The 25,997-nt window shown below is 40.8% G+C and overlaps 2 protein-coding genes across 2 annotated transcripts in view; one reads left to right on the forward strand and one right to left on the reverse strand.

Moving 5' to 3' along the window:
* Positions 1-25,997, reverse strand: part of LOC310927019 (tripartite motif-containing protein 16-like) — a gene marked incomplete at both ends in the record, with an annotated part of 193,184 nt that overhangs the window by 88,406 nt on the left and 78,781 nt on the right. The window lies entirely within an intron of this gene.
* doc2b (double C2-like domains, beta) overlaps positions 1-25,997 on the forward strand; it is a gene marked incomplete at both ends in the record, with an annotated part of 113,355 nt that overhangs the window by 76,533 nt on the left and 10,825 nt on the right. Inside the window, 3 exons of the mRNA XM_083889256.1 lie at positions 6,262-6,336; positions 12,596-12,705; positions 16,628-16,754. Of these exons, the coding sequence (XP_083745382.1) occupies positions 6,262-6,336; positions 12,596-12,705; positions 16,628-16,754 (312 nt within the window). The remainder of the gene's footprint in view (positions 1-6,261; positions 6,337-12,595; positions 12,706-16,627; positions 16,755-25,997) is intronic.

The following is a 25,997-nucleotide window of genomic DNA, read 5'->3' on the forward strand; positions in this document are numbered from 1 at the left end:
TTTTCCATTTTGGAATTCTTAGACAAATTCACCTGGCAACGACCAAAAGCTAGCATATACCGGCTAACATACACCTTGGTGTCAACACGGATGTTTAATTCTGAAAAGTAATCACACAGTGTATTTTGTGAGTAAATGTGTCTTCTGTGTTTGTCCACTTATCCTTGAGAACGAAACCGAGAAGCAGTGATTACAAGTCACCTTGTAATAGCTGTATAAATGACGGTTTAAACCTTGACGTCTATAACCCCAGATCAGTAGTGTTTTCCCAATCAATCAATATTGCGTTATCAATGACGCGGTTAGCATTGAAGCTCATGAATCCCGGCGTGACCCTAGCGACCCAGAACACCCCGCCCTTCTTCCCTCTTAAGCGTCTCGATCATCAGCGTTGACATTTATTGGTGATGAATGGGAGCCATCTGCCAGCCTTCAACATCACCGCGGGATCACGTCAAGTAGCCTTGACCCCTGAGCACCTGCAGCGGCCCCTACAACATTAACCTCTTCTAAAAAGCGACTGTGGGTCAGCTCCCGCGAGGACAGATCGATGCCCCCATCTCATCCATCCTGTTATCTGCTGCTGCCTCTGATTGATGCTTCCTCCACCTGCGGGGTTAGCCGCCCGGTCAGATATGCTAATGCAGACGTATGCTTTGGCCAATGATGCCGTGTGATGATGAAGGGGCTTGCTAAATAAACGCCAACAGTATTTGCACAATATATATATATATATATATGTACTGCCTGTCCTGAGGCTTCATACAGGTACATTGATAAGATTAAGACACTTTATTGATTTTTATTTGAGGTAATAATGAAAAACGCAAAGCAAACAGAAGATATGATAAACACATACGGCAAGTTAAACTAAACAAACAAGCTGTATAATTATTAATTAACATTTTTGACACTTTAACATATATTTATAAGCAGTTTTCTGCTTAAAACGGACATTTCTGCACCAAAGTCCAAAGAGAAAATCGGTGTCGCTCTACAGCTGCCACTTTTGGAAACTTTGTGTCACTAATACAAACCCCAATAATAGATTTTAAAACACCGAAGGCAAAATACAATACCTTTAAAGTAACAGATGAAGGCGGCAGTGGATGAACAACTCCTGTGTGCTGTCGTGTACAATCACTGGTTTTCTCTATGGACTTTGGTGCAGGGAGAAATAGAGTAACACGAACTACGTGTAAAAAAGTGTAACAGGCCAATTGTGAGTTTGTTGATTGCATGAGGTGGAGTTACGCAACATTTCTCGCTGTAGTGTGTACATTATGTGTTTTATATAATAAATATATCATCAATTCCTCGACATTCAGAGCTGTATTTACCATTTTTCTCCAATATAGAATGAAGAGCTTAATATAATTTGGTTTGACTTCAGATTTCTTAAGTTACAAGTGAATAAATCTGCACTGCATTCACTTCCGAGCTGCAAAGTTCATCATTCTGCAAACAAAGGCAACTCAACTTCATTTCACAGCATTTAAGTCGTCATTCGAGGAAGCTATTATGAATGAATGTGCGCACGGTGGGAGGTTGTGTGGATACACTGATGCATGTTACCCATCTGCCTTTCGCCGTGGTCATTTTTCTCCCCCCCCCCAGTAATTATGATCAACCGAGTATTCACAGGCAGCTCACGCAATCAGGCGGCGTGACGCAGCTGTCTGTTTCATCCTGATCTAACCCTTCATAATGTGCCACTGCTTAAATGACAGATCAGGTGGTCGCCGGTGGCAACAATAGAGGTAGATGAGGACAGCACATTAACCTCTCCAATCAGCCCTCATGGTGTTGTCTCAATAACTGTGTGTGTGGAAAACACAAAGTATGGATGTGAAAATGAAAAAAAAAGAAAAATTTTAACACCCAAGAGTGCGGCTTGGGAAAATCACTGCGTTATAATTTCAGAGGCACAAGCTGCTTTATTCAATCTGTGGCTCGCAGTGTTTTGATTTCAGATCAAGTGCATTGTAAATTGCTGTATATTTCAAGCGTTCTCTCCACCTACGAGCAATGAGGGAAAATAAGAAACAAGATTGTGGAGAAAGGGTCACGGCTGCTGCAGAGATTGGGGTTGCAAAGGCAGCGTTGTGGCTGTGTTTTGTCACCTGATATTTGCAGGCCACTTCAGACTCCCACTCCTGCCCGAGAAATTGATGCTAAGCGGTAGTTCCCTTCAGTGAAGCGGCAAAGCTTCCATTTCTCAAAGCCATTTTCTTCTTACTTACTTCTTATTACTGTAATCTGGTGAAAACAGAGGCAACATTAATGAGGGCATATTAACTTCAGAGTTGGCTGGAGGAGACGTTGGGTTTACAAAACACAGGGCTGCGACACTGGAGATCAGGTCCCCACATCCCACATCCTGGCCTGCAGCTTAGGCAGCGATGTGGTCCAGTCATTACGCCTCAAGTCACAGTTGAGCCTTAAATCCCTCGGTGTTTGAGTCTGAAACGAAATGGAGTCAAAGTCAAGTCGCCATGAATTGACTCCAGAGCTTAGGTACAGAAAACCCCCCAAAGCCTCGTTGTCACCATGCAGCGCAGTGGTGGTACACTCCAATCTGGCTGTTCCACTGCAGGTTTTTTTGAGCAGTATACCTGACTTTGAATCGCTATTTACACAGCTGAGTCGGCAACATTAAAAGCAGGAAGTCATATCAGCGCGACACAGGGTAGCTCGCCAATGAATTCCACAAAGACACGGTAAACAAAGGACAACAATGGCCGACGTTCAGGAGTCTGTGGTCCCTCGTCTTTGCATTTGGCTGTTTATCACAAGAAGAAGACAAGCTTTGTTTAAGAGAAGGCGGCACAGGATTCTCTGTCGACCAATCAAAGGGTCGCAGTGTTTCTTGCGTCACCCATAGAAGCCGTGTCACTCAGTGTGTTTATGTTAAAAGTCTGATTTTAGTCGGTCGAAGACAATAATTTAGTTTTTTTAGGACTAAAATCAAGCTCGTCTTAATCGGACTAAGATACCTGGAAAATGCGATTTATAGTCCGATTACTCCTGCATGTATACGCTTAGTCAGACTGGATTCGGACTAAGAAAATAATTTAGTTTTCTTAATGTCACGTAAAAACACGGTAGTCCGACTAAAATCAAGTTGGCATCAAACGTTGGCGGGAATCATACGGCGGGGGCGGCGTCTTTCTTTGGACACTCCATCTAAGTTGTCTCACGATTAACATCATAAAACGGATCCATCTCACTGTTCACCGTTTGATTTTCTGTGACATAAAGATCAACAGGAAACCGATTCAATGCGCACTAGCTTATGGAGAGATACAGCGGCGCCTACAAAGGCGGAAAAGACGTACACGGGTCAATAAATCAATTTTCTCCTCCACGTGTACACTCGGACTCTGTTGTTGTCTGATTGTCTGTCTTTGTCGGACTACGGTCTTAGCTCGATAGGTACTGGACCAATCTGTACCACTTGGTACTCGTGGAAACGGGGCTTCATAGAGTAGCAGGAGTGAGACCTGGTGTGGTCTTCCTTGGTTGTAATGATTGTTTATTTGAGTTACTATTGCCAGTCAGTCATTTTGAAACGTTCTCCTCTGACCTCTGGCATCAATAAGCCATTTTCTCACATAGAGCTGCTTCTCACTGGATATTATACTTTATTGGACCATTCTCTTTAAAACCTAGAGGTCATCTGTGTGTGAAAATCCCAGTAGATCTTTTTCTGAAATACTCCAAACAACAATAATGTCACATTGACAATCAAATAAATCGCCTTTATTCCCAGTTCTGATGCTCAGTTTGAATTTAAGCAGCTCCCAGCATCTTTTTTTACTTCTGGCCAGCCAACACATTTACTCTGTGTCCTCTTCTTCTCTTTGACCCCATTTCCTGTCTCTTTGTTGTGAATATTCCACAGTAAAATCTGATATTTACATGGCAATTAACAGTAATTTGCAGCGTGCCACTAAAAAAAAGCAAACAGTATCTTCTGCTGTTTGATGTATTAGATCAAACTCGATATAATTTCAAAGAGAGAGGAAAAACAAACCGTTAACAGCTGCTGTGAGCAGACTTCTCACTTAAATTTACAGCACATACGCAACCAGAGAGCGTAAATAAATCTAATCCCTCTGAAGTGAGAGATTACCGATTGAAGATTACTCACAAACTTCCAGGGGAACTTTAAGTTTCTTAATTTCTTCAAATTTTGATTTCCAACCTTCAGTACAGATATTGAAGGATTGACTGCGTCCGTCAACGCTATATATTTTTTAAAATAAGTAATAAATAAAAGCAGCAGTCGAGGACCTGAGAAATCATTTTGCTCAGACAGGATGTGTAGAGGTTTCTCCTGCCACAGCTGATGTGTGTGTTATTTCTAATTCCCACTTTAAAGAGCCCGTTTCTTTATAATTGTGGCTGAAAAGATGAGATTTGTTTTGTTTTTCCATCTTTTTGATCCATTAGAGAGCTGGAAAAAAAAAAAGAGGGAGAATAATTAAAATAATCGCCCCGGGATTCTCCCATTTGGATGATGTCCATTTTTCCGGCGATGTTAAATCTGTGTTATTTGGCAGATGAGAAGTGAAACCTTTTGTATTAAGAGACTAAAAAGCAAGTGAGTGTTTATATAATTATTATTTACTCTGTGTATTAATATACTGTAAATGGTTGACTTCAGTGAGGGTCATTTAATACTTATTTAATATTATTTGCTGTACTAAACACAAACGATGCATAAGTTTAGTCGGAAAACCTACAGAACAATTTATATTTGTTGTGTTTTTTCACCCTAATTTTGAACAAATAAACAGAATCATCACCTTTTTTTAAAAAACCTCCTACTTTTCACTTCACTTCCCCCTTATTAACAGAATAAACCTTTTTCTGTTCCATCAACGCCGACATCACACTTACACTCTCGTCCTTGTACATGTTTGTTGTTTCACGTTCTATTCGGGCAAACTCAAGAGCTGAGAAAGAAAGAAAGAAAGAAAGAAAGAAAGAAAGAAAGAAAGAAAGAAAGAAAGAAAGAAAGAAAGAAAGAAAGAAAGAAAGAAAGAAAGGAAGGAATGAATAAATGACAGACTGACTAAAGAAAGGGAAAGATGGAAACAAGAGCGACAGACCAACCGATGGCAAAAAAAAAGACATTACTAACAGACCAAAGAAAGAAAGGATGGAAGTAATTAACGAATGAAGAAACAAACAAATTAAGACAGAGAAACAGAAAGAAGGAAAGAAATTATGAACTGACTGAATAATTGACTGAAGAAAGAGAGTACGGAACAAGGGATGAACGAGTAAATAAATGAAAGAAGAGTGAGACGAACCAAAGGAATAAATCAGAGAAAGAAAGCAAAAAAAAAATTATGGGAAAGAAAGAACAGACTAACTCTGGACTGAATTAACAAAGAAGAAGCGGTGATTTATCATCCATCCATCCATCTGCTGAGGTTGTGGAAGAGCATTCCACTCGTTCTTCGTCTTCCTCCGGCTCCTCAGGGAGAATCCTGAGGCTTCTCCTGGCCAGATTACATTTATAATCTTCTCTCTGACATGTTCTGGGTTTAACCCAGCGCCTCCAACCATGTTCACATGTCCAGGTAAACTCCTCACAATGGAAGTTTCTTTCCTCACAAACACTTTAACGGACCCCTCTCCAGCTCTGTGTTGCTCTGATATCAGAGCTTCTTCTTCTTCTCAGCACAGAGGCTAAACTCGGCTCTACGCCGTGAAGGGAGAACTCATTTCAGCCCCTGCTGCCTGCCTCTGCTATCTCCTTCTTCTGGAGGTCATTACCCACACAGCTCATGATGACCATTTTGGTTCCACTGGTAAATCGAGATTATGCCTCGTGGTTCACTTTTCACCGCGGCGGTTCAATACAGTGTTTGCTTTTCAGTCGATGCGGCGTCAAATCCACCTGTCAATCACTAGTGACTAACCACGATCTGACCATGTCACTTTAACCCTTTAAAAAGCAGATTTTTGATCTTTGTGGGTATATGAAAGACATTAATGTTAAATGTGTAAAACAGCAGCCCCTAGTGTTTAAAACAGGTACTTCAAAGTCTCCAGAATACGGAAATGCTATGGACTGCACTTACACCCGTTGTTACATTCACATTGGAACTATCCAACTATCTGTTTTATTTTCCTAAATATTAAATGTATTAAGGCTTAATTTCTGCAATAAACTAAGATTAAATAATCCTTGTCTTTTTTTAATCGTGATGATTCATGAATACTTGTCTCTGTTTTCTTCTCCAGGGGCTCAAGCCGATGGACCACAACGGGCTTTCAGACCCTTACGTCAAGTTACATCTACTGCCTGGTGCCAGCAAGGTACAATCTGTCATTAATCTGTGTGTAATTTCATATTAGGGGCTGCAACTAACAATTATTTTCCATAATCTATTAATCTGTGGATAATTTTCTTGAGCAATCGCAAAGTTTGGTCAGTCTTTTTCAAACCTGGAAAGGGTGATGTCTTGTTTTGTCCCAAAAAAAGCGCCAAAATTATTCAGTTTTAATGATTTCTTTGTCATATAGAGCAAAAAAAACAGGAGTTATTCACATTTTAAGAGCTGAAAAGTAACAAAAAACTTGTTTCAATTCCTTAAAAACACTCAAACAGATTAATCAGTTATCAAAAAAGGATTAAATTGTGTGACCATCTTTAGTTTTTCCGGAAACCAAACCCTTTTCTTTTTGCTCTGCCGAATCTTATTTCATGATTCATGGAGCAGAACTGTGTTTGTTGGACTTAATCAATTTAAACAACATTGATAGAGTGACCCAAAGTTACTGCTTTGCTCACATCTTCTTATGATGCTGTGAGCATGTTCTCCTCCTCCTCTGCTTCAAGTGGATGCCCTTAAATTAGATTTAACTTATGTTCTGTTGCATTAAAAACCACTGCAGCCATCTCTCCATCACTCATACATATAATTAAAAATGGAAACCTATCCGATTCAGAGGAGACGGGGAATTCTGTGATTTGCTCTGACAGCAGGCCTTGAAGTTAATTTATTCCTTTCATTAAAGTTTTCAAATCTAATATGGATCCTGTGAATGAGAGCACAGGACAAAAGCAGCTGAAGCTGTGTTATTATCATCCACCTGACTCATATCTACCTTTTCTTTTTTTCTTCTTTACAAGACCTCTTCAAACTCATCTCGTTTGTTCTTTGGCGATTGTAATTCTGTGTCTGCTCTTGCCACAGAAGTTCATCTTTGACTTCAGACCCATATTTTATGTATGTATAGCTCTCGCCCCTGGCAAGGCTGTTAAATGGTAATGAATAACTTTGTAACTGTGCGGTTCACCCTTTTCTGTTAAATGAAATCCCTGATATTAGTCTGCTGACACAAGCTGTTAGAGAATTGAACATTTCAGCAGGAATGGAATAACTTTGACTCATCCTCTGGCTCAAATGAATGGCTGAATCAACAGACTGACGGATGAGGGATGAAACGATTTGAAACGTTTCCTCCACCCAAAAACCTTGTTTGCTACCATTTTTACAGCACCCTTAATAGTTCCTTTAATATCCTGACAAATTTGTCCTTAAGGGCAATAAATGTCACCTTCCCAAAAACAGCTGTAAAAATATGATATATAATTCAAGAGTCAATCTTTTAAAACTACTTCACCCTAAAATGTACATATCAAATATGTATAATATTTTGGGGGAGTTTAACCCTTTAAAGGCCAGTATGTTTTTTATAGAAAAAAAAAAACTCCAATAATTTCCATAAAATACATTTCAAGGCGAATTGGATTATAATTGTTATTATTAGGCCCTGAGATGGGTTAGTGATTGGCAGAAAACTTTATTTTGATGCATTGCTTTTGTTTTTCGCAATGTCAGATTTCTTTTTTTTTTTTTTAAACTGACACATTTGTTCCTTGCGGCAAAATATGTCACCATTCCAAAAATAGCTGTAAAAATATTATGTATGAACTTTTTCCTCTTTAATGAGTCAATCTTTTAAAACTACTTCAACCTGAAATATACATATCAAATATGAATAATATTTTGGGGATTATAACCCTTTAAAGTCCACAAGACTAGAAAAGCACGATATAAATACAGACCATTACCAACTTTTCTTCTTCTGATTTTATCAAATTTTAACAAAGTTAGAGGAAATGTAGTGGAGTAAAAGTAAAAGTTACCAGAAACAAAAATAACAAAGTAATGTACGGATACATGAATTTTGTACCCAAGTACACTTTGTTACATTACAAAATTGTGCGCTGCAGCTTTAAATCACCTGTCCTTCCAGTCTGAACTCAAGCAGGTGGTCTTGGCCATGACTGCATGCAGAAGCACACGCAGTTGAATAGGTGTACCTAATAAAGTGGCTGGTGAGTACATATTATGCAGTCAAGTGTCAGCCTACTTCACTAGCGCACACACGCGCGTGCTAATGGCGCTTTGTTGAAACGCATGTTTTCCCCCCGCATTTTGAAAATGGACTAATTAGACCCGAGTTGTGATTAATACCAAGTGAATGTGTAATTAGCCATTCAGCGAGCGACGAAGCCCAGGCCTGATGGTGGCAACCGAACAGTAGCATAATAATTGTCACACAACAAGTGGAATAGGCCAATAAAACAACAGCCTGTCCGCGGCTGGTTTGTTTTATTGGCCGTCGCCTCCCTTTTAATCACTGCGGTTAAAGATGAAATCTGCCAAGTGTGGATATCATCTGTGATAATATCCTTCCAACACGTTTGGCCCAGAGCGGGGTTTGTCAACAAGTAGCAGCCAGATTGCTGGGAATCTTCATCATCATCATCGCACCCTGAGGTAGATTCGGATGATTCAATCCTCGCTGCAAAATAAGTGCATTTACCCTGAAAAAATGACACTTTACACTTTAGGTCAGTAAAATTAGCTATGAATGTGCAACATTTTCCTACTTAATAAAACAAATTTGTTGCCGTGACTTGAGGTTCAAAAATTCTCCAGGGAACCATTTCAAAGTAAATGAGGCACAACTACATCAGTAATGATTCATCTTCTTATTTGTTCTAAATGGAAATGTTAATTAAGATAATTACTCTGTGGCCCTCGTTGTAATAACACTTAAAGTATTGTTTTGCGATCACGGAAACCGGTCATTATTCTGCAATGAAACCACAGCCACATGTCTGCCCACCTCCTGTTTTTAAAGTTAATGGGGTAATACTGCTTCATCCTTGTTTTGTGACAAGAACAGATTTAGAGCAAAATGGCACTAAATTCGAAACATAAAGTCACTGAATTTACACAAACTTCTCAATTTCAGACTAACGTCTGCTTCCTAATTTGTTATATTTGCTCCATAAAGAACCCAATACTTTCAGTGCTAGGTACTAAATGTTGGTTTTGAGATCGACTGAGCTCCAGAACCAAACAATATGAACAAATTTCCTGTGGGACTTTTCTTTGAATTGCTGCAGTATTACAAAAATTGATCGACCAATTCATCTGTATAGTGTATGTTCACTTTAGTTTTCACTCACCGCCAATTACTAACCTTTCTCCAGAGTTGCTTGTGACCACTGCTCTTATTGACCTTTTTTTGTGCATAAATATGTAAATATTTGTACGTTTTTATCAGTAGTTTAACTTTCTTTAGACGGTCCTTTAAGCCCTATTTAAAGTCTTATTTGGTTGGTAAGTGAAATAAAGCTCTCCATGAGGACATTTTGCCTCCTGCTTCGGGATATTAGGCCTCACAGGAGCCGTCTTGCATATTCCTGACAATAAACCAACATGCTGTCACCTTGCTTCCCCCCACAGCTCTGATATTTTCTCAGCTTGGCCTCAAAATAATCATTAGGCTCGGTCTGAGAGCCTCATTACGAGCCACCGAGGAGGTCACGAGTTCTGCTCGCTCTCTAATCAGAAGTGAAGTTTCACGCTCGGCTGCAAAAGATGGATCATGGTTTCGTCTCCGCCGAGGCCACAATCAAGCACGACGAGACGAGACGCCTGTAATTATTCCACATTAGACGTTTGACAGGATTTAAATACTGTAAAAAAAAAAAAAAAAATGATGACATGACCACAACACGCTAATGCGGCGTGGCTGACTAATCTGACAAACACTCTGTACAGGGAATATTCAAATGACATGTGCCTTAAAAATACTGTTAGTTATTATAATAATAATAATAATAATACATTTTTAAAATCTATAAATCAAAGCTTGTTCCAGTTTAACAAAATACTCCTTGATTACCTTGCTTGAAGCCGTGTATCTGTTCAGTTTGGTACAGCACGCTCCTTTTACCAAAGTACCAAAATAACCAGCCCCAACTGTTCCATTCTTACAAGAGTAAAATGGTACTACAGTCAGCTGATTGGGCGACAGAAAAACCTCACTCCTTTGCCACCGATGTAAATATCCCAATACTACGTATCTTGCAGCCTCGGCCTTTACCAAGTAGAGGTACTGACTCAGGACTTTACCATTCCAAACCGAACCGTTCAATGATGGAAACGCAGCATTAGCTTGTTCCTCGGACTGCACTCTTCTGAACAGAGATCTCAGATGTTCCTTGGAGGTTACAGCCTCTCATGTTCCGATCGCCACCCAGACCACAGTTGCCTTTACTCCCCGCATCTTCTCAAGCTCTTGGTATTGGCAACCTTGGTATTCCTCAAGCTTCTCGTGTTCCTTCTTCTTGATGTTGCTGTCTCTTCTTCTGTTTGGTTGATTAGCCACCACCAGTTGGATCTGGAAGTCCCACAGGATATTAGCTTTGTCGTTCTCAACCATCCTTGTAGGCGTCCTCCATCTTGGACCTGGGAGTTCCAGTCCATACTCGGTGCAGATGTTTCTGTACACTATTCCAGCCAATTGGTTGTGGCTTTCCACGTCCACCCTCTCAGCTAGCCATTTAAAGTGGCCAAGCTGGTGGAGTTAATGATTCTAAAAGACCTGTTGTTATTCAAATCATGTCGCTGGACTTCCTCTCTCTCCGGCCTCGTTCACCTCCTCGCTCCTCCTTGTGTCCCTCAGGTGTGAGCGCATTTTTCCAAACTGAACCTTGTTAGAGAGCTGATCCCACAGCTGCAGGTGTTCAGTAAGTGAAGGAAAGAGAGGCTTTTTGGCATCTGCGACAGAAAATGACTTGTGACACTGGTTGCTTTTTTTTTGTCCTGACTGACCTCAGCGTGCGAGCAGGAGGTGGAAAACTATGTCCTCTATGGAAACTCTCAACATTTGGATGTTCAAGATATTCCGTTAATTTAGTGTGAACTTGTTAATTCATTCGTCTACCACTGTGTGAACTTCTCACAGTTGGCTTAAAAATACTCAAAACAAGCATTTATTGAAGCCCTGCGCTATCATACTACGCATTTCGTCATGACAACAATCTGTACCAGTTAAGGCCTTTGTGTGCCTTTAATTAAACAGCCGTGGTGTCACATACCTTCAGGTCAGCCTGCTTTCTTTGTGATTTATCGACGTCTCAGTCACTTTCGTCTGACTGCATGGTAATTCGACCGATCGCTCCCTCCGATTGTGACCACGCTGCCAACAATCCACTCAGGATCTGCCAAGTCGTCCGTTAATAGTGTATATTACAATGACGACCGCGGACAGTGATGAAGTGTTTAAATAGACGGACGGTCACATATTTTACTTATTTACGCAAAATATCTATGTGACAGGATGAGCCAGATACGGTTGTGTGCTTTGTGTCCGTGTTATCTCTGCTTCTGTGAAGGGAAAGGCTCAGTTTAAACTGTTTTATTAACTGTTGCATACATTTACATATGCATTAAATATAAACAGGGGAATCTCAAACCTGATTATTATTCAATATATCCATTTGACTATTTATAAGAGGTAAATGTTCATTTATGATACAGTTCTACATATAAATGACCTCTTTGCTACCACATTGTCGATATTAGACGTCTCCCCTTGGTGGTTTGCTGCAGTTAAACCCCAAAGTCAAAATATACATCAAAAACATGGTTTCTGTCATGTTTAATATATTTTTTCCACTCTCATGTGAGCTCAACGTTGTGTTTGTTGTATATTAAGTCTGTGGATGTTGTTTAAAGTTGGTCATAATGGTGGTACTTCCAAAACTCTGGTGGTTCTTTCTATAAAATGTTGAAGAAATACCGTTTTATTTGATTTTTGGTCTTGTTTTGTGGCTCAATTTTAAAAAAAAAATTAAAAGTAGGCTGAGGTTTTACTGCCTGACAAAGAGAAGTTCTCAGAGAAAATAACAACACAGTGGTGCTGTCAGGAACACGCTGAGTCAGAACTGCAGTCCATCGTTTTTCATTTCAACACATTGTTCTCTGTGTTTTCCGCTCACATCCTGCTTTGCTTTGATAAAGTCTGTCACTTGTAAATGCAGTCTTATGGTTTTCTTGTCACTCGCAGCAGTGGCTCAATATTCAGCGGAGAGTTTGTGTGTGTGTGTGTGTGTGTGTGTGTGTGTGTGTCTACACATTCCCACCAGGTTAAGGCTTTGCACATTTTTAAGGCTGTTCATGAACCTGAATGAGACCCAGGTCTCCTGAGCTGTCCGAGCTCTGTGTTTTGGTTCAAGTTTATTTTTTTTGTTTTTGTCTTTCAGGCAAATAAACTCAGAACCAAGACGCTGCACAACACACTCAACCCCGTATGGAGCGAGACGCTGACCTACTACGGCATCACTGACGAGGATATTGTCCGGAAAACACTCAGGTACGACAAAGGAGAAAGGGAGAGAGAGAGAAAGTAGGCTGACGAACGAAGAGAGAAGAAACAAAGGATTGGAAAGAGGGAGGGTGAAATGTTGTGAGGGACTGAGGGGAAATAAAGAATCAAAGGTAAGGAAGGAAGGGGAGTGGGAACAGAGGGAAAACAAAAGGTAGAACATTGGGGAAATTAACAAGAAAGAATTTGGAGTTCTGACTTTTGTCAAAAACCTCTGAGATTAAAGTCAGAATTCTGATATTGACACCAAACTTTGGAACTGGTTTTCAATGTTTTAATCCTGAGAAAGCAAATATTAGACGATCCAGTCAAGACGCAGGACCACACTTTCACCCTTTCATCAAACAATATTCAGGGCTGCGATTCCAGGGATTCGAGGGAACTCTCACAGAAACTCGCGTGATTTAACGTGACGGACATGTAGGTTTACTGTCGGTGGTTAATAGTCTTCATGTGTGCGATAAAGAAATGAGAAATGCAAAAAAAACCTGTGGATGAAATCACGGCGGAGAAGACGGAATCAACTTGGCTTGTACAAGTTATGGTTCTAAACAAAACTACACGACATCAGTTATCGCGGTGTTCTGACACTACAGGGTAATCTGTTCAAATCAGCCTAAAATCAGAAGGCAACCATGGTAGTCAGAAGCACCAGATCGGGACCAAAATCTGACTGATTATTATCCTCAAGGGCAGGGCTTTTTAGTTTTTCCTTTTAACCAATATCTACACGTCTCAAAACACAATCTAATCATTTCTTTCTTGGCCATAAACTACATCGCCCCCCCTCAAAAAAATGAAATCCAAATCCCTCGCTGCGTTCACTTTTATCTCAGTGACTCCTGAGCTGTGTCCAAAATCCCAGGTCCGCCTCCTACCTCGCAGGCTAAATGATAAAAAACGATCACCACCAGCAGCTCGTCCCACCCTCGCTGCTGTTGCCTAGCAACATCTGTGCAGCTGGACATGGCTCAGGTCAGGGGGGGGATCTAAGTTTTAAACGCAGAAATTGAAGTTTTAACGTGGTATTCCTGGGATTCGTTGCCTTGGATTCTTGGATGCCGGGGGAGGTGGAAGGACACATTTTAAAGGAGCTTTTGAAATCTGACAGTCGAGTCATGGCACTGTGACCCAGCTGGTCTTCAAATGCAGCCTCCAAATCCCCGTGACTGTCACACAGCTTTGCTGTTTCTCTCTGTTTCCCTCCAAACATCTGTGTGTAACACAGTTTAGTCCTCACACTCGGGCCAGTGTTTGTTGCACAGGTTTAACCCTTCCTGATGCAAAATTTATTCAGAATTGGCACTGGCACCAGGAGTACACTGCTGCACCCTAGTGGCCAGGTTGTTTTCTGTTTCACCCTTGCGTTAGCATCCTGCCGTCGACCGTTTGTGATATCTACAAAATTCACTGTTGATCTGTCCAGGGTGTGACCCCGCCAAACATGTGACAAACTATATAATTTTCTCTAAAGCTGTAGTGCATAACATTTGACGATATGTGAACGTCCATCACATTCAGACCATTGTCCGATTAGTTCACAGATTAATAAGCCCGGAAGCTCCACACGACCCTGTATCATCCCTAATATTCTGATTATAAAGTGCACGTCATCTTCCAGTTAGAAGTTAAGAACATACTGAACAGCCACCAGGGGGCGACTCCGCTTGTTGTTCTTCTCCGCTTCTACTTCACGTTTGATTTATTAAGTCAGGGAACATTTAATGGTTGCCGTTAATGGCAGAGGTGGAAAGTAACAAAATATATTTCTACTACCCTCACACCCCACGCAAAGTAACTAAGTAACTTTTACTTAAAGTACATATCAAATGAACTACTTTTTACTTCTACTTGAGTAAATTTTTTCCGATGACTACTTTTACTTCTACTTGAGTAATATTTCATCAAATATTGGTACTTTTACTTGAGTATAGTATTTTTGTACTTATTCCACCTCTGGTTAATGGTCACTATTTGACTCTCAAATGTACAATTTCAAGCATTAAACAATAATCTACTTGTTGTAGAAATGATCTTCTGCTGGTGAAGAATGAAATACCCAGAACATTTATACCTGAGCAACTTTTGCATTCCTCCTATAGACTAAGAGTCTGCCATTCCAGGCTGTGTTTTCACACCTCTTTGTCTATTGTAAGTATGCAACCCATATATTTGCAAATATGGGTTGCATATTTAATGTGTATATCTCTTTTATTTAACCAGGTAAAAAAGGTTAAATAAAAGTAAAGTAAAGGTAAAAGTTTCTTTTTCAAGAAGAATGATCACACACAACAAACTTCTTAGGGCCAATTCCTATCTTAACCCTCAATCTTAACCCTCAAGCTCAACCCTTAATCTTAACTGGCCCTCAAAACCAAGTGTTGAGGGTTATTTTGTCACTTAGAAATGGGACACCCCTTAAATGCAGATACGTCTTCAGACTGTGGGGGGCAGAATAACGCGAAAGCTGCGTCCTCCAAAGCTGTCAACTCCAAAAAAGAAGAAGAAGAACACATTTACGTCACGATTATTTATTACGATCCGTTTGTCGGTAAAGTTATTAGGTTGTCAGTTAGTTATAAGATGATACTCATACAAATACCACAACCACAGACATATTCAGCTGACAGTTACCGCACACCACGGCTTATTGAAGGGTTAACGATAGCGAACAATCGCGTGTGCGCACTGGCCGGCTATTGACAAACGATCGTAAAATAAAAATAAATGTTACGCAACAATGACGTCAGTAATCCATAATATGGGCCTAAACTAAGATAATACAATGGTTTTCATCATTTTTATATCTCTATTAACAAAGAAAATACTTAATTTGTATCGCACTCACTTCCGACTCCATCTTTCTCATGTGAAAACACGCAATGTATTCTGGGTAGCCCTTGCTCCCAAGAGTGGTCTTGGAAAATCTCAATATTGAGGGCGATACAGCCCTTAAACTTGCCCCTCAACTCAATTTTCTGAGAATCGGGACAGCACTTGCACTAGCGGGAGTGCACATTTTTGAGATTGAGGGTTAAGCAAGGAATTGGAATTAACCCTTAATCTGAATGCAGCTCCACTCGTCCGAGTAGAAATCCATGTGTGTCCCCCCATGAGGACACATTACTCATGCCATGGAGGATCATGTTTGCTTCCGTATGACACCAAACAAAGCCTCACCGTACGTGTGTGAGTCACGTCATGTCAGCTCTGTGGTCGTAAGAACGCAGTGTGCATTTATTAAAGGCGTACAGTCCGTCCACCGGGAGCAGCGCCGTCCCTCCACCAATAATTGACTTTCATTATGAGTTTAATGAAACGTCACTTGAGGAATACGAAGTACAAACTGAAGCAGAGTGTTCTGAACTCGGCGTCCCCGTGTCCTCGCGCAATGATATGTTTTAATTGATTGGACTAATTCACGGGGCAAATACGCAGGCGGTGTTTACAAAAAGACGTTGTTAACAGAGTAAATAAGCCGAGCACACACACAGTCAGACGGCGTACGTTCGAGTGGAAGAGTTTCTCATTTTGGGGGAGCGCCTTAAAGTCGCTTTTACGCGGATGAGCGCTTCATAACGCTTAATTATCTCATCGTTTTTGGGATTGACTGAGCTCCAACGCCTCCTCTGCAGATGAATGAGGCTTTTTTCCTCTGCGCTGTGAGGCCTCACTGAGTCAGTGGGAGAAGTATATAAAGTGTATATGTACAGTATATATTTATATATATATATGAAGTAGGGATTTTGCTCAGGGCTGAATAGCTGTGAAGGAGGATGATCAACTTCAGGTGGAAATTGACTGGTCTAAGTCAGTAAGCCTCCTCTCGGCTCTCTTCATTTATTTCTCCTCCTCCTCCTCCTCCTCCTCATCCTCCCATTCCCCTTTCTCCTCCTCCTCTTCCTCCCAGGATCTCGGTGTGTGATGAGGACAAATTCCGCCACAACGAGTTCATCGGGGAAACGCGAATCCCTCTCAAGAAGCTGAAGCCCAACCAAATCAAAAACTTCAACAACTGCCTGGAGAAACAGCTTCCTGTGAGTGTGACGCACACACACACACACACACACACACTGAAACACACACTCATCTCACTGCCACAGTACATTAAATCACAAAAAACAAAGAATACAAGTAGAGCTGAAGAAACTACTCGATTATTAATGAATTACAAAATTTTCCGTCAACCATTTTAATCATCGATTAATCGGTTTGAAGCTTTTTTCATGATTAAAACAAGATATCTGATAATTTTATCGTCTTAAATGTGAACATTGTCCAGTTTATTTGCTCCGAATAAACAAATAAATCATTAAAACTAAATTATATTTAACTTTTTCTGACATTTTATGGACCAAACGATTACTCGATCAATCAAAAAAATAATCTACAGATTAATCGATTATGAGAATAATCGTTAAATACTAGCATATCATACTTACCCAGATGTAATCCTGTCTAGACATGTATATAACTGGACTTTGTACAATTTCCTATACCATAATATAGTCCTACTGCTTTGTGTTTATTGAAAAATACTATATTTCTATATTGTAAATTCATTTTTATTTTAAGTATTGTACTTTGTTCTTGAGACGTGTCTGGTATATAAATCAGCACTTTACTGAACTTTATTTGATAAAAAATTTACTATACTCAGTTCCAATACATCATTTATGACAGCATACTGTTATATTATTAAAATATACTGTAACAAAACTCTAAATTGAGACTAATACGAGTACGGATGTCTCACGAGATGCTGCTGCTCTGTTTAAATGATCTGTTTCTCAGGCCGTGCTACATGACGTTCAACTGTTCTCGCGGGAGTTTATTGTTCATTGTCGTTTTGTTCACGTTAAACAACAAAACAACAGAAAGTTTTAGCTATATTCGCTGACTTCTTGCAACGATAGTTGAAATTAAATATTGGAAGTTTGGAGACAAATTATCTTCATATACAAGTTGGTGCAGTTTAAATCATTTGATGCTATAAATGTCATTTACTGAACATTTACAGTCTTTCGTGTTTAAAGATTTAATAATAGATAACGATACTCTGCTGTTGGTGTCGTTAAAGTTTCACAAGAACAGGACATAACTGTGAGCCTGTGAACTTCAATCTCACAAAAACAGCTGATTGTTGTACTGTTCGATAACTAATAACTAAGTTAGTTGCACACAAGAGACAATTACAGGACAACAGCATCCATTAGAGGATTTACTTCAAACCACACGTCGGGCTTTGAGTCCTTGTTTGGGAAAACACGAGTGGATTATGAGTTTCAAGGGCACAGTAGTGGAGTGTCATTGAACTGTAATTGAATATCCCTTTTTTAACCTGCCCACACAGATTGTGTGTTTTAAAAAGAATAACACGGTTTAACTCTGGACCTGTTAAAGCACAGAGGCGCTGCCTTTCATGCTTGGAGAGACTCATTCGCGACACGTTGCTCTTCTTCTCCTGTGCTTTGTGTGCTTTGTTCTCGACATGTGGGAGTGTGAAACAACATCCACACAAATACAGAATATGCTTTGTGTGCGAACCCGGTATCAAACGGACACGGTGCATACATCATTCCAGGTTTTGTGTTTAGTTTATTACGGTTTTATTGAATGTAAGGGTTAGTGCACGCTGCCGTGTGTTTGTGATGTGTGCGGAGGTTGTCGTTTGTCACACAGTGATTACAGTCACTGTTCCAGTAGAAACCACACAGTCTCTATATTGATCTTTCTTTATTTTATATGTATAAAAACTCATAGTGTGAGCCAAGCAGCCGTTGATAAATGACTCACAGATGTTTGCAGAGCTTTTTCGCACCCTGATAGTAGATTACATTATGTTAATCTTAAAGGCATAGAACTGACATGTGACTGTGTTTTCTGCACGAGCTTGAGTTTATGATATCTTAACTATATCTATTGGCATCTTATTGCACCATTAAATTGCCTTTTCTGACTAGAAATTGAAATTTGTCATCCCCTCGCTCTCCTGCACCAAAGCCCATTGAGAAAATCAGTGTTTTTAACTGACGGGGAAACAGGAGCTTCTGTTCTTTTACCGTCTTGTTTGATAATTTAGTATTACTTTGGTAAATCAGAATGAAGTATTTCATACACTTAAATAAAATAATAACAACTCCTATTTTCTGAGATGTAAAATTGCTGATTTTCTCAGTGGACTTTGGTGAGGGGAACGCTAGACAAAAAACTTCAGTTTCCAGCCCAAAAACACAAAATAAAGTGGTACAAATCTTTTTTTAAAAGATCGCTGAGACTTACGCTGCTGTAGATTTTATGGGTTTTTTTCTTTATGTCCCTGCAGGCAGCCACGTTTTCACAAAACACAGAACAATCCTAAAATTCAAGTATGAAACTACTGTCTGCAGCAAAATAAATGTGTCCAATACCCACTAATCCTCATACATTGCTCATATTTTTTTGTTGCGAGAACATTTTATGGCTCAGAGCAGCATCTTATCTGTGCAGCAGAGAGAGCTGTGTCAAAATCAATAACTGATTTTTTCCAGCCCTTGTCTCTTCTGTTTCAGTATAGGTTTTTCTGAACTACTTTGGACCACCCCTGTTATACTGTATGGCTTGAAAAGGGAGAGTATATAAAGCACCATTTGGCAGAGAAATGCTGGGAGGCAGAGTGAATCATTGACGGTCGCTGGTTGCAGGCGAAAGAAAGGAGCTCGGGGAAGGACGCGTTCTGCTCCGTTTGCTCCCGGAGAAGCAGATAAGGCGTTGTGACTGAACACAGAATGTTGTTCTTCTGTCCTGGGGAAGAACGGGGCAGTGGTCGCCCACCGTCTAATCGGCTCATTCAGCAGCTTATTGCCTCTTTACCGTTCAAGCGCATCAAGAAGTTTTAGGCTGAAGTTAAGTTGAAGAGATGTCAATAATTCCATGATAATCCTGACGTGAAAGAGTTGATCTGAGAGAGAATTAGACGTCTACACCTTATGTTTAAATGCTGGCCAGTAACAGGATCACAATCACAGACACTTTTAAAGCAGAATTATGAAGAATTGTTTACCCTTATTTAACAGCTTCAGAGTCATTGTGATGGTTAAATGTCATGGCCACAAAGAGACTTATATTTTACGACACACGGTTTACGGCACAACTGTAGCTCAACACTGAGTACAGTTATACTTTAATAATTAGATTATTAATTATAAGTTTAAAAGATACTGGGTCCATTTACATTTGAGCCTCTGTTGTCGGGCCCTTTGAGTGACAGTCGACTCTTGTTTGTATGATTTGCCTGGGCAGCTGTCCCTCCCTGCTAACTCTGTAACCACACACCCATTTTGCGTCTAATGGATGTCTGTGCCGTCCTAGGCTCGGAATCTGGATCCAGCGCTGGCACCAGACGTTAGCGTTAGCCTCATCTGGCAGAGGATCTTGATTCAGTCTCTCAGTGCGATGCTTTTCTCCATTTGTGAGCCGCAGCTCAACTGGACAATGAAAGGCTTCAACAGTGCTGGTTTTTCACTCGCACACGGTTTTAATAATTTTTTTGCTTTTGTCTCATTATGGTGCAGGCAGTAGTTGGAAGTTGTAGGACTGTGTTGGTGCAGAATTGGCACACAAACGGCTTGTGGTAATGTTGGTGCAGAGGCACATCTGTTGACAAATAGTGTAACTGTACATGTATGGACATGTCATGACTCCTTGAAGATGGTATCAGAACCCCTGAGGTCATAATCGTGTCTTTAATCACCCTTCAATGTAAGCTGTTTGCACACTAAATGTGTTCTTAGCCACTTGGGATCAGCAGGAACATGCTGTAAACATACCACCGGTGCATTATTACCTCATAAAAATGTATGTGTACATCAGCATTCATCGAATGTTTTTCCTGTAAACAGCTGGGTGTTTTTGTATGTCGTCACTAACTCTAGAGGGAAATATCTGCCTTTTGCTGTTTCTCAGGCTTGGAGGAAAATTGGCCCCAGCAGGAGATTGTTTTTTGCGTCAGATTGAATCAGGCGATATGTGGCGTCTGGGTCTGACGCTTGTCCACGTGCTCGCTGTGAATTTTCTAAATATTTTTTCCTGCTTTGTTCTCACCAGGAGAGTTTTCAGTACCAGGAAATGTCCTGACTTATTTAACCGGAGCTTTATTCAGTACTAAGGGTTCGGGTTTGGGGTTAGGGTTAGGGGTTGGTAACCCCAACCCTGTTTGGAGGAGGTCATAAAATAAAGTTGGCTATTAAGGTAAACTAAAATGTTAAGATGAAAAATCTCCCTGGCATGCTGGAACAACAGAGATACGACGTCTTTGGCTTTGGTATACGTCCAACAGCTGTCTTTCGATTTGGCTTTTGCTCTCCATTTTAAGCGACATGCTCCACAGAGCTCGAAATGGCCCATTCGCCATTACTCCATCGCTCCTGGAAAACTACAACAAGCACTTTTGTTGACGTGTGTTTCTGCATCTACGTCATCTGGACAGGTCTTGATTGGTTGTAGCTCTATTCACTTGCAGATATTGGCCCTTTGATCACGCTTCTTTGTAAGTAGGAGGTTACAACAGCCTTTCCAGCCTCATACTCATCGTGTAAGAACAGGATAATAGAGATATGGTTGTTTTGTTGTGGTTGTACTGGTGTCATTTGGTGTCCGTCGTCAGACAGGAGGTACTAATATAGATTAGAAGATTAGACCGGGAGACTTATCTCAATTACCTCTTGCGTACTTGCTCTATGTAATCTGCATCCAGCAGATCGGCTACATACACCATTACTACATATTACACTTTTGACCTTACTATATTAATGCATAAGAGGTTGTTTGTTATATTTATAATATATACATATATAAATAGTTAACCCTAACCTTAACCCTAACCATAGTGCAAATCCAAGCCAGTTCCTCAGAAATGAAGCTCTTATGACCAGGTTTTGCACTACTGGTCCTGACGAGGTTAGTGTTTATGCCAGAAAAAGGTCCTGAAGATGCGACAAATACAAGAACACACACACACAGACACACACACACACTGACTGACTCAGGCTGAAAACAATAAGAGCGATGCTGCCACAGCTGGTAACCAGGCAGAGAAAATGGATTTCTTTTCTTTGCTATATTTGCAGAACTATTCATGCTCTCACATGGACACACTCTTCTTCTTCTCCTTCTTTAGTTGAATGCAAGTAGAGCACAGCTTTTATTCTGAAGTCTCAGGTTGCTGCTGTCAGGAATGGACGTCGAATGTATTTTTGAGGTCGTTGGGAAGAATCCTCTTGCCAATAAATATAATTATGAGATGAATCTCAATAATAAATGTCTTCATTCAAGTTTTAAAAAAGAATAAAAGGACTGAAGGGACTCATAGTGGTGGTTTATTTTTGTGGGTGGAGCCATGAGAGGCCAACCTGAGGGCATTGTTTTAAATTCAGTCGTCAGGACATGGTCGTGTTGGTCAATAATCAGTATTACCATAATAATGTGTCCCAGTTCCCTCACTGTTTCTCTGTTATTGCTGAGCTGTAATGTAAAGTGTTAGTGATTTTCCTCCAGAGAGAAAAACACACACTGAAGACTGACTTCACACACAAATGCAGCAGCTCAGGCCCTCCAGCTATTTGAGATTTTTTTTTTCATTTTATTGTATTGTATTCCTTCCTGTACCCTGTGACTTAGAAATGCAATTTAACCAACAACACTTCCACAGTCACCTCCTCTGTACTGGCTTTTCCCCATACCTCAGCATTTATTTTATATTTACAATGGCCGTCCATATCAGCAGAGGAAATGCACAGAGAGGTGGAATACCGTCATGCTTATCATGAGCTCCGCAGTGTGGTGGTGAGGGTATTAGACCTGTGAGTTATTTCAGTTTGGTTTGTGCCTTCTCACATTGATATTCAACCATGTTTTTCTGTCTCATTTATGACAAACTGCAGTAGCTCAGCTGTAACGTTAAAGCTCCTCGATGGGATCATTTTGTACATTTTGTGACGCGATGGCCGCAAGTCGCCGTACTTGTGGGTTAGGGTTAGGGTACGTTGTGGACCCGTCGTCTTGTGTGGTTTCACAACACACCATGCGGAGCCGGACACAACGCGGCGAAAGTATCGCTGGTGAAACTCGCCAAATTGTCTTCTCTGGAGACGTTTCCACAACAGCTAAAGTAACGTACAGTTCTGAGCGTCCACACACAACAGTTATCAGCAGTTTTTATCGCCAATAGTCACGAATGCATGTCACATCTGTGCATTGACTTTGTACGTGAAACTGTCACACGATACATGTATGTTGCGTCACAGCATTAGGGTTTATTCATAGATTAGATTAGATTGGATAAGAGTCAACTTTTTTGTCATTGATTGTCACAAGTTCAGGCAACAAATTGCAGTTTGCATCCAACCAGAAGTACAGTAATTTAAGCAGTAATAAATAGCATATTTCTTATTGTTCTGAAACTGGGGGTGTGTCTCCCATAAATCGGCTCTGATGGACTTGGACATCAATCAATCAATCAATCAATCTTCAATCTTTATTTGTATAGCCCACAGTTTACAAAACATAGTTTGTCTCACGGGACTTCACAGGGTTGGTAACATCCTCTGTCCTTAGACCTTCGACCAGGGTAAGGAAAAACTACCAGGGAAAAAACCCTTATAACAGGGAAAAGGGTAGAAACCTTAGGGAAAACCACAGGTGAGGGATACACTCCCTGGACGGACAGACGTGCAGTAGATGTTACCCAAAACATACAATACATAATGACAAGAATAAAAAGTGAAAAAGTCTTTAAATGCCAGGGTCCATCTGGATCACTGGGTTTGTCACAGCCTGTAGTGAAGGCTGTTGTGGTCAGAGACATGGGGATAACGGAGTCCTCTTTCCTGTCCTGACCTCATGTCGTTCACTGGTGTCAGCAGAACTGTAAGAGATTAAAATCAGTTAGAGATGTGCTACATGTGGATTTATGTGCTACATCTCATGGGGGTACATCGGGTAAGTGGTGAGGGATGAAAAATCTAGGACGGGGTAGAGAAAGTGGACATGGACAATGTTCTGGCACAAATCAACCAGGGTCTCAGCTCGGTTGTCGTGTGTACACAGTTTATGAGTAGTATCCAGCAGACCAACTGTGCCACCACCAGAAACGACTTTGGTAAACAGAGTTGAGCTGCACCGCTTTGAGGAGGCTGTAAACAAACTCAATTGTGTATCCATGGACATGGATTGGGAAATTATGATTTGGTGCACAACAGGTTGGTGTTATCATAATCATAAGCTGCCTCCTGGAACATTTTCAACAGTCAGAGACAATGGCGGAATAATGAAATAAAGAAGGCAAAACAGGCAGAAAAAGGCCCTGCAGACACAGACTTCTGTCTCCGCTGGTGTGCTCAACAATCTGTCCAGCAGTGTTCACAGCAGGGTGCTAATCAGAAACCTGCAGGGAAATCACACTCCTGCGTGAATCACAGATGACTTATTCTTCCTCTTCCTCTTCCTCTTCCTCTTCCTCTTCCTCTTCTTCTCACTGGACTTGCCTTCCATTTCATCTGGCATGCCAACGTGTCTCAGACGCACCTTGTTTTACTGTCAAATCAATTTGGGCTCGTCTCTTCCTCGACCGTTCGTCCATGTCAGGGACATCCCCTCCCGCTGTTGTCTCTATCTGGCTGTCTCCTTTAACAAGATGCAACCTGGGAAATCTGTGACAAACCAAGAGGCTGACAGGAATGCAAGAGTATATAGACAGAAAGCAAGGAAGGAAGGAAGGAAGGAAGTAAAAAAAAATAAAGTGCAGGCTGTCTGGATGGTATCAAGGTCGGCGTACCTGACAAGTGCAGACATCTTTACAACACTCCCTGTCTTCTGTTATATTCCTTACTCACAGACCTCCCCTCCATTAAGCTGTCCTTCTCTGGCATATAAATAATACCAACAAAAGATGCATTCAGGACTCTGGTTTGAAATGATAAAGACATTTCCGCAGCTGCGTGGCCTCCAGTCTTCACAGATTACGGTCAGCTTTTACATTAGACGGTTGTAGCAGCAACATCTGCCTTGACGTCGTTTTATCTGCCATGGTGTATTTTTGTGGACAGCAGCCTTGTTTACTCGCTGTAACGCTCTCGCTGGTTTTATAAAATGGTGGTTTTAGTATCAGCTCAGCTTGCTTGGAACCTCGCCAGAGCAGGTGCCAAAAAAACAAAACAGGTGCCAGGTACTATCACTAATGAAAAAGAAAAAAAGAAGGAGGTATAATGGATAAGCCCCCAAAGTCTCCTTTTCCTTTTTCCATCAATTGCTTCAAACATAAACTCCGCTAACAGCAAACACACCACTGCCCAGCAGACTTTCCTCGACGTTTCCCAGCTAATTGTACCACTGCCTGCGGCGAAACTCAATTAAGATTGGCTGGAGGATGTCCATTAATTGGATTGAAGGCATAGTAGAACCGGACACCTCTCATGTAACAGCCTGAGCACCGCTCTGAATACATGTAAGCAGCAGCAGTGCCAAATAATTGAATGAGATATACATCACCCTCTCTGCCTGCTCCTATTGTTTTCTGAAATCCACAGACTGGCAACAAAGCCACACAACACAATAATATTCCAAGGCTATTGACTGCGTTCCAGGTATTAGTCAGCCCCCGGGGGGTTACCAGGGAAACGGAGGTATTACCAAGAACAGGGTCTGGTAATATCCCTGCATAGTGAGTTTGGCTTTGGCTGGTGCAAGCTTTTTTTCTGGACCTGTGACTGACTCTTTGACAGATTTAGTGATGAGTTTCAGTTTTGGTCAGTCGAACGTGGCGAGACTGAGTGATGAAGTTTTTTCTGCCACTTAAAGGGGCAATTGCAGTGCCTTTGTTGCTAGCTTTACGAAACTTTCTTCTCAAAATCAGTGCTTGAAGTGGCCAGTGCTTCTCACAAGATGTTGGTAATGCTAGAACTGTATAAAAGTGTCACTCCCCTTCAATGCCCTGCAGTATATTCTCATACAAAGCTTTGGATGTCCTCCATTGTTTTCCATTGAGTTGTCCTCTGTTGTGTTGCTTTCAATGTCGTTGTTTGTTGTCTGGTACTGGTACTGGTACGACATCATCTCGCTACATATCTCACTGACGTGGACAATTATGGATAGCCCATTTATCCAAGCTTGGGACCAGCTCTAGCATTTCACTGGACTCAATTCAGTTTTATTTGTTTTCACAACATACATTATCTCAAGGTGAAAAACATAGTAAGGCAAATATCTTTACAATTCTAGAGAGCAGAGAAACACAACAATTGGAG

Source organism: Microchirus variegatus (assembly GCF_963457635.1).
Source record: "Microchirus variegatus genome assembly, chromosome: 5".
Classification (NCBI taxonomy): domain Eukaryota; kingdom Metazoa; phylum Chordata; class Actinopteri; order Pleuronectiformes; family Soleidae; genus Microchirus; species Microchirus variegatus.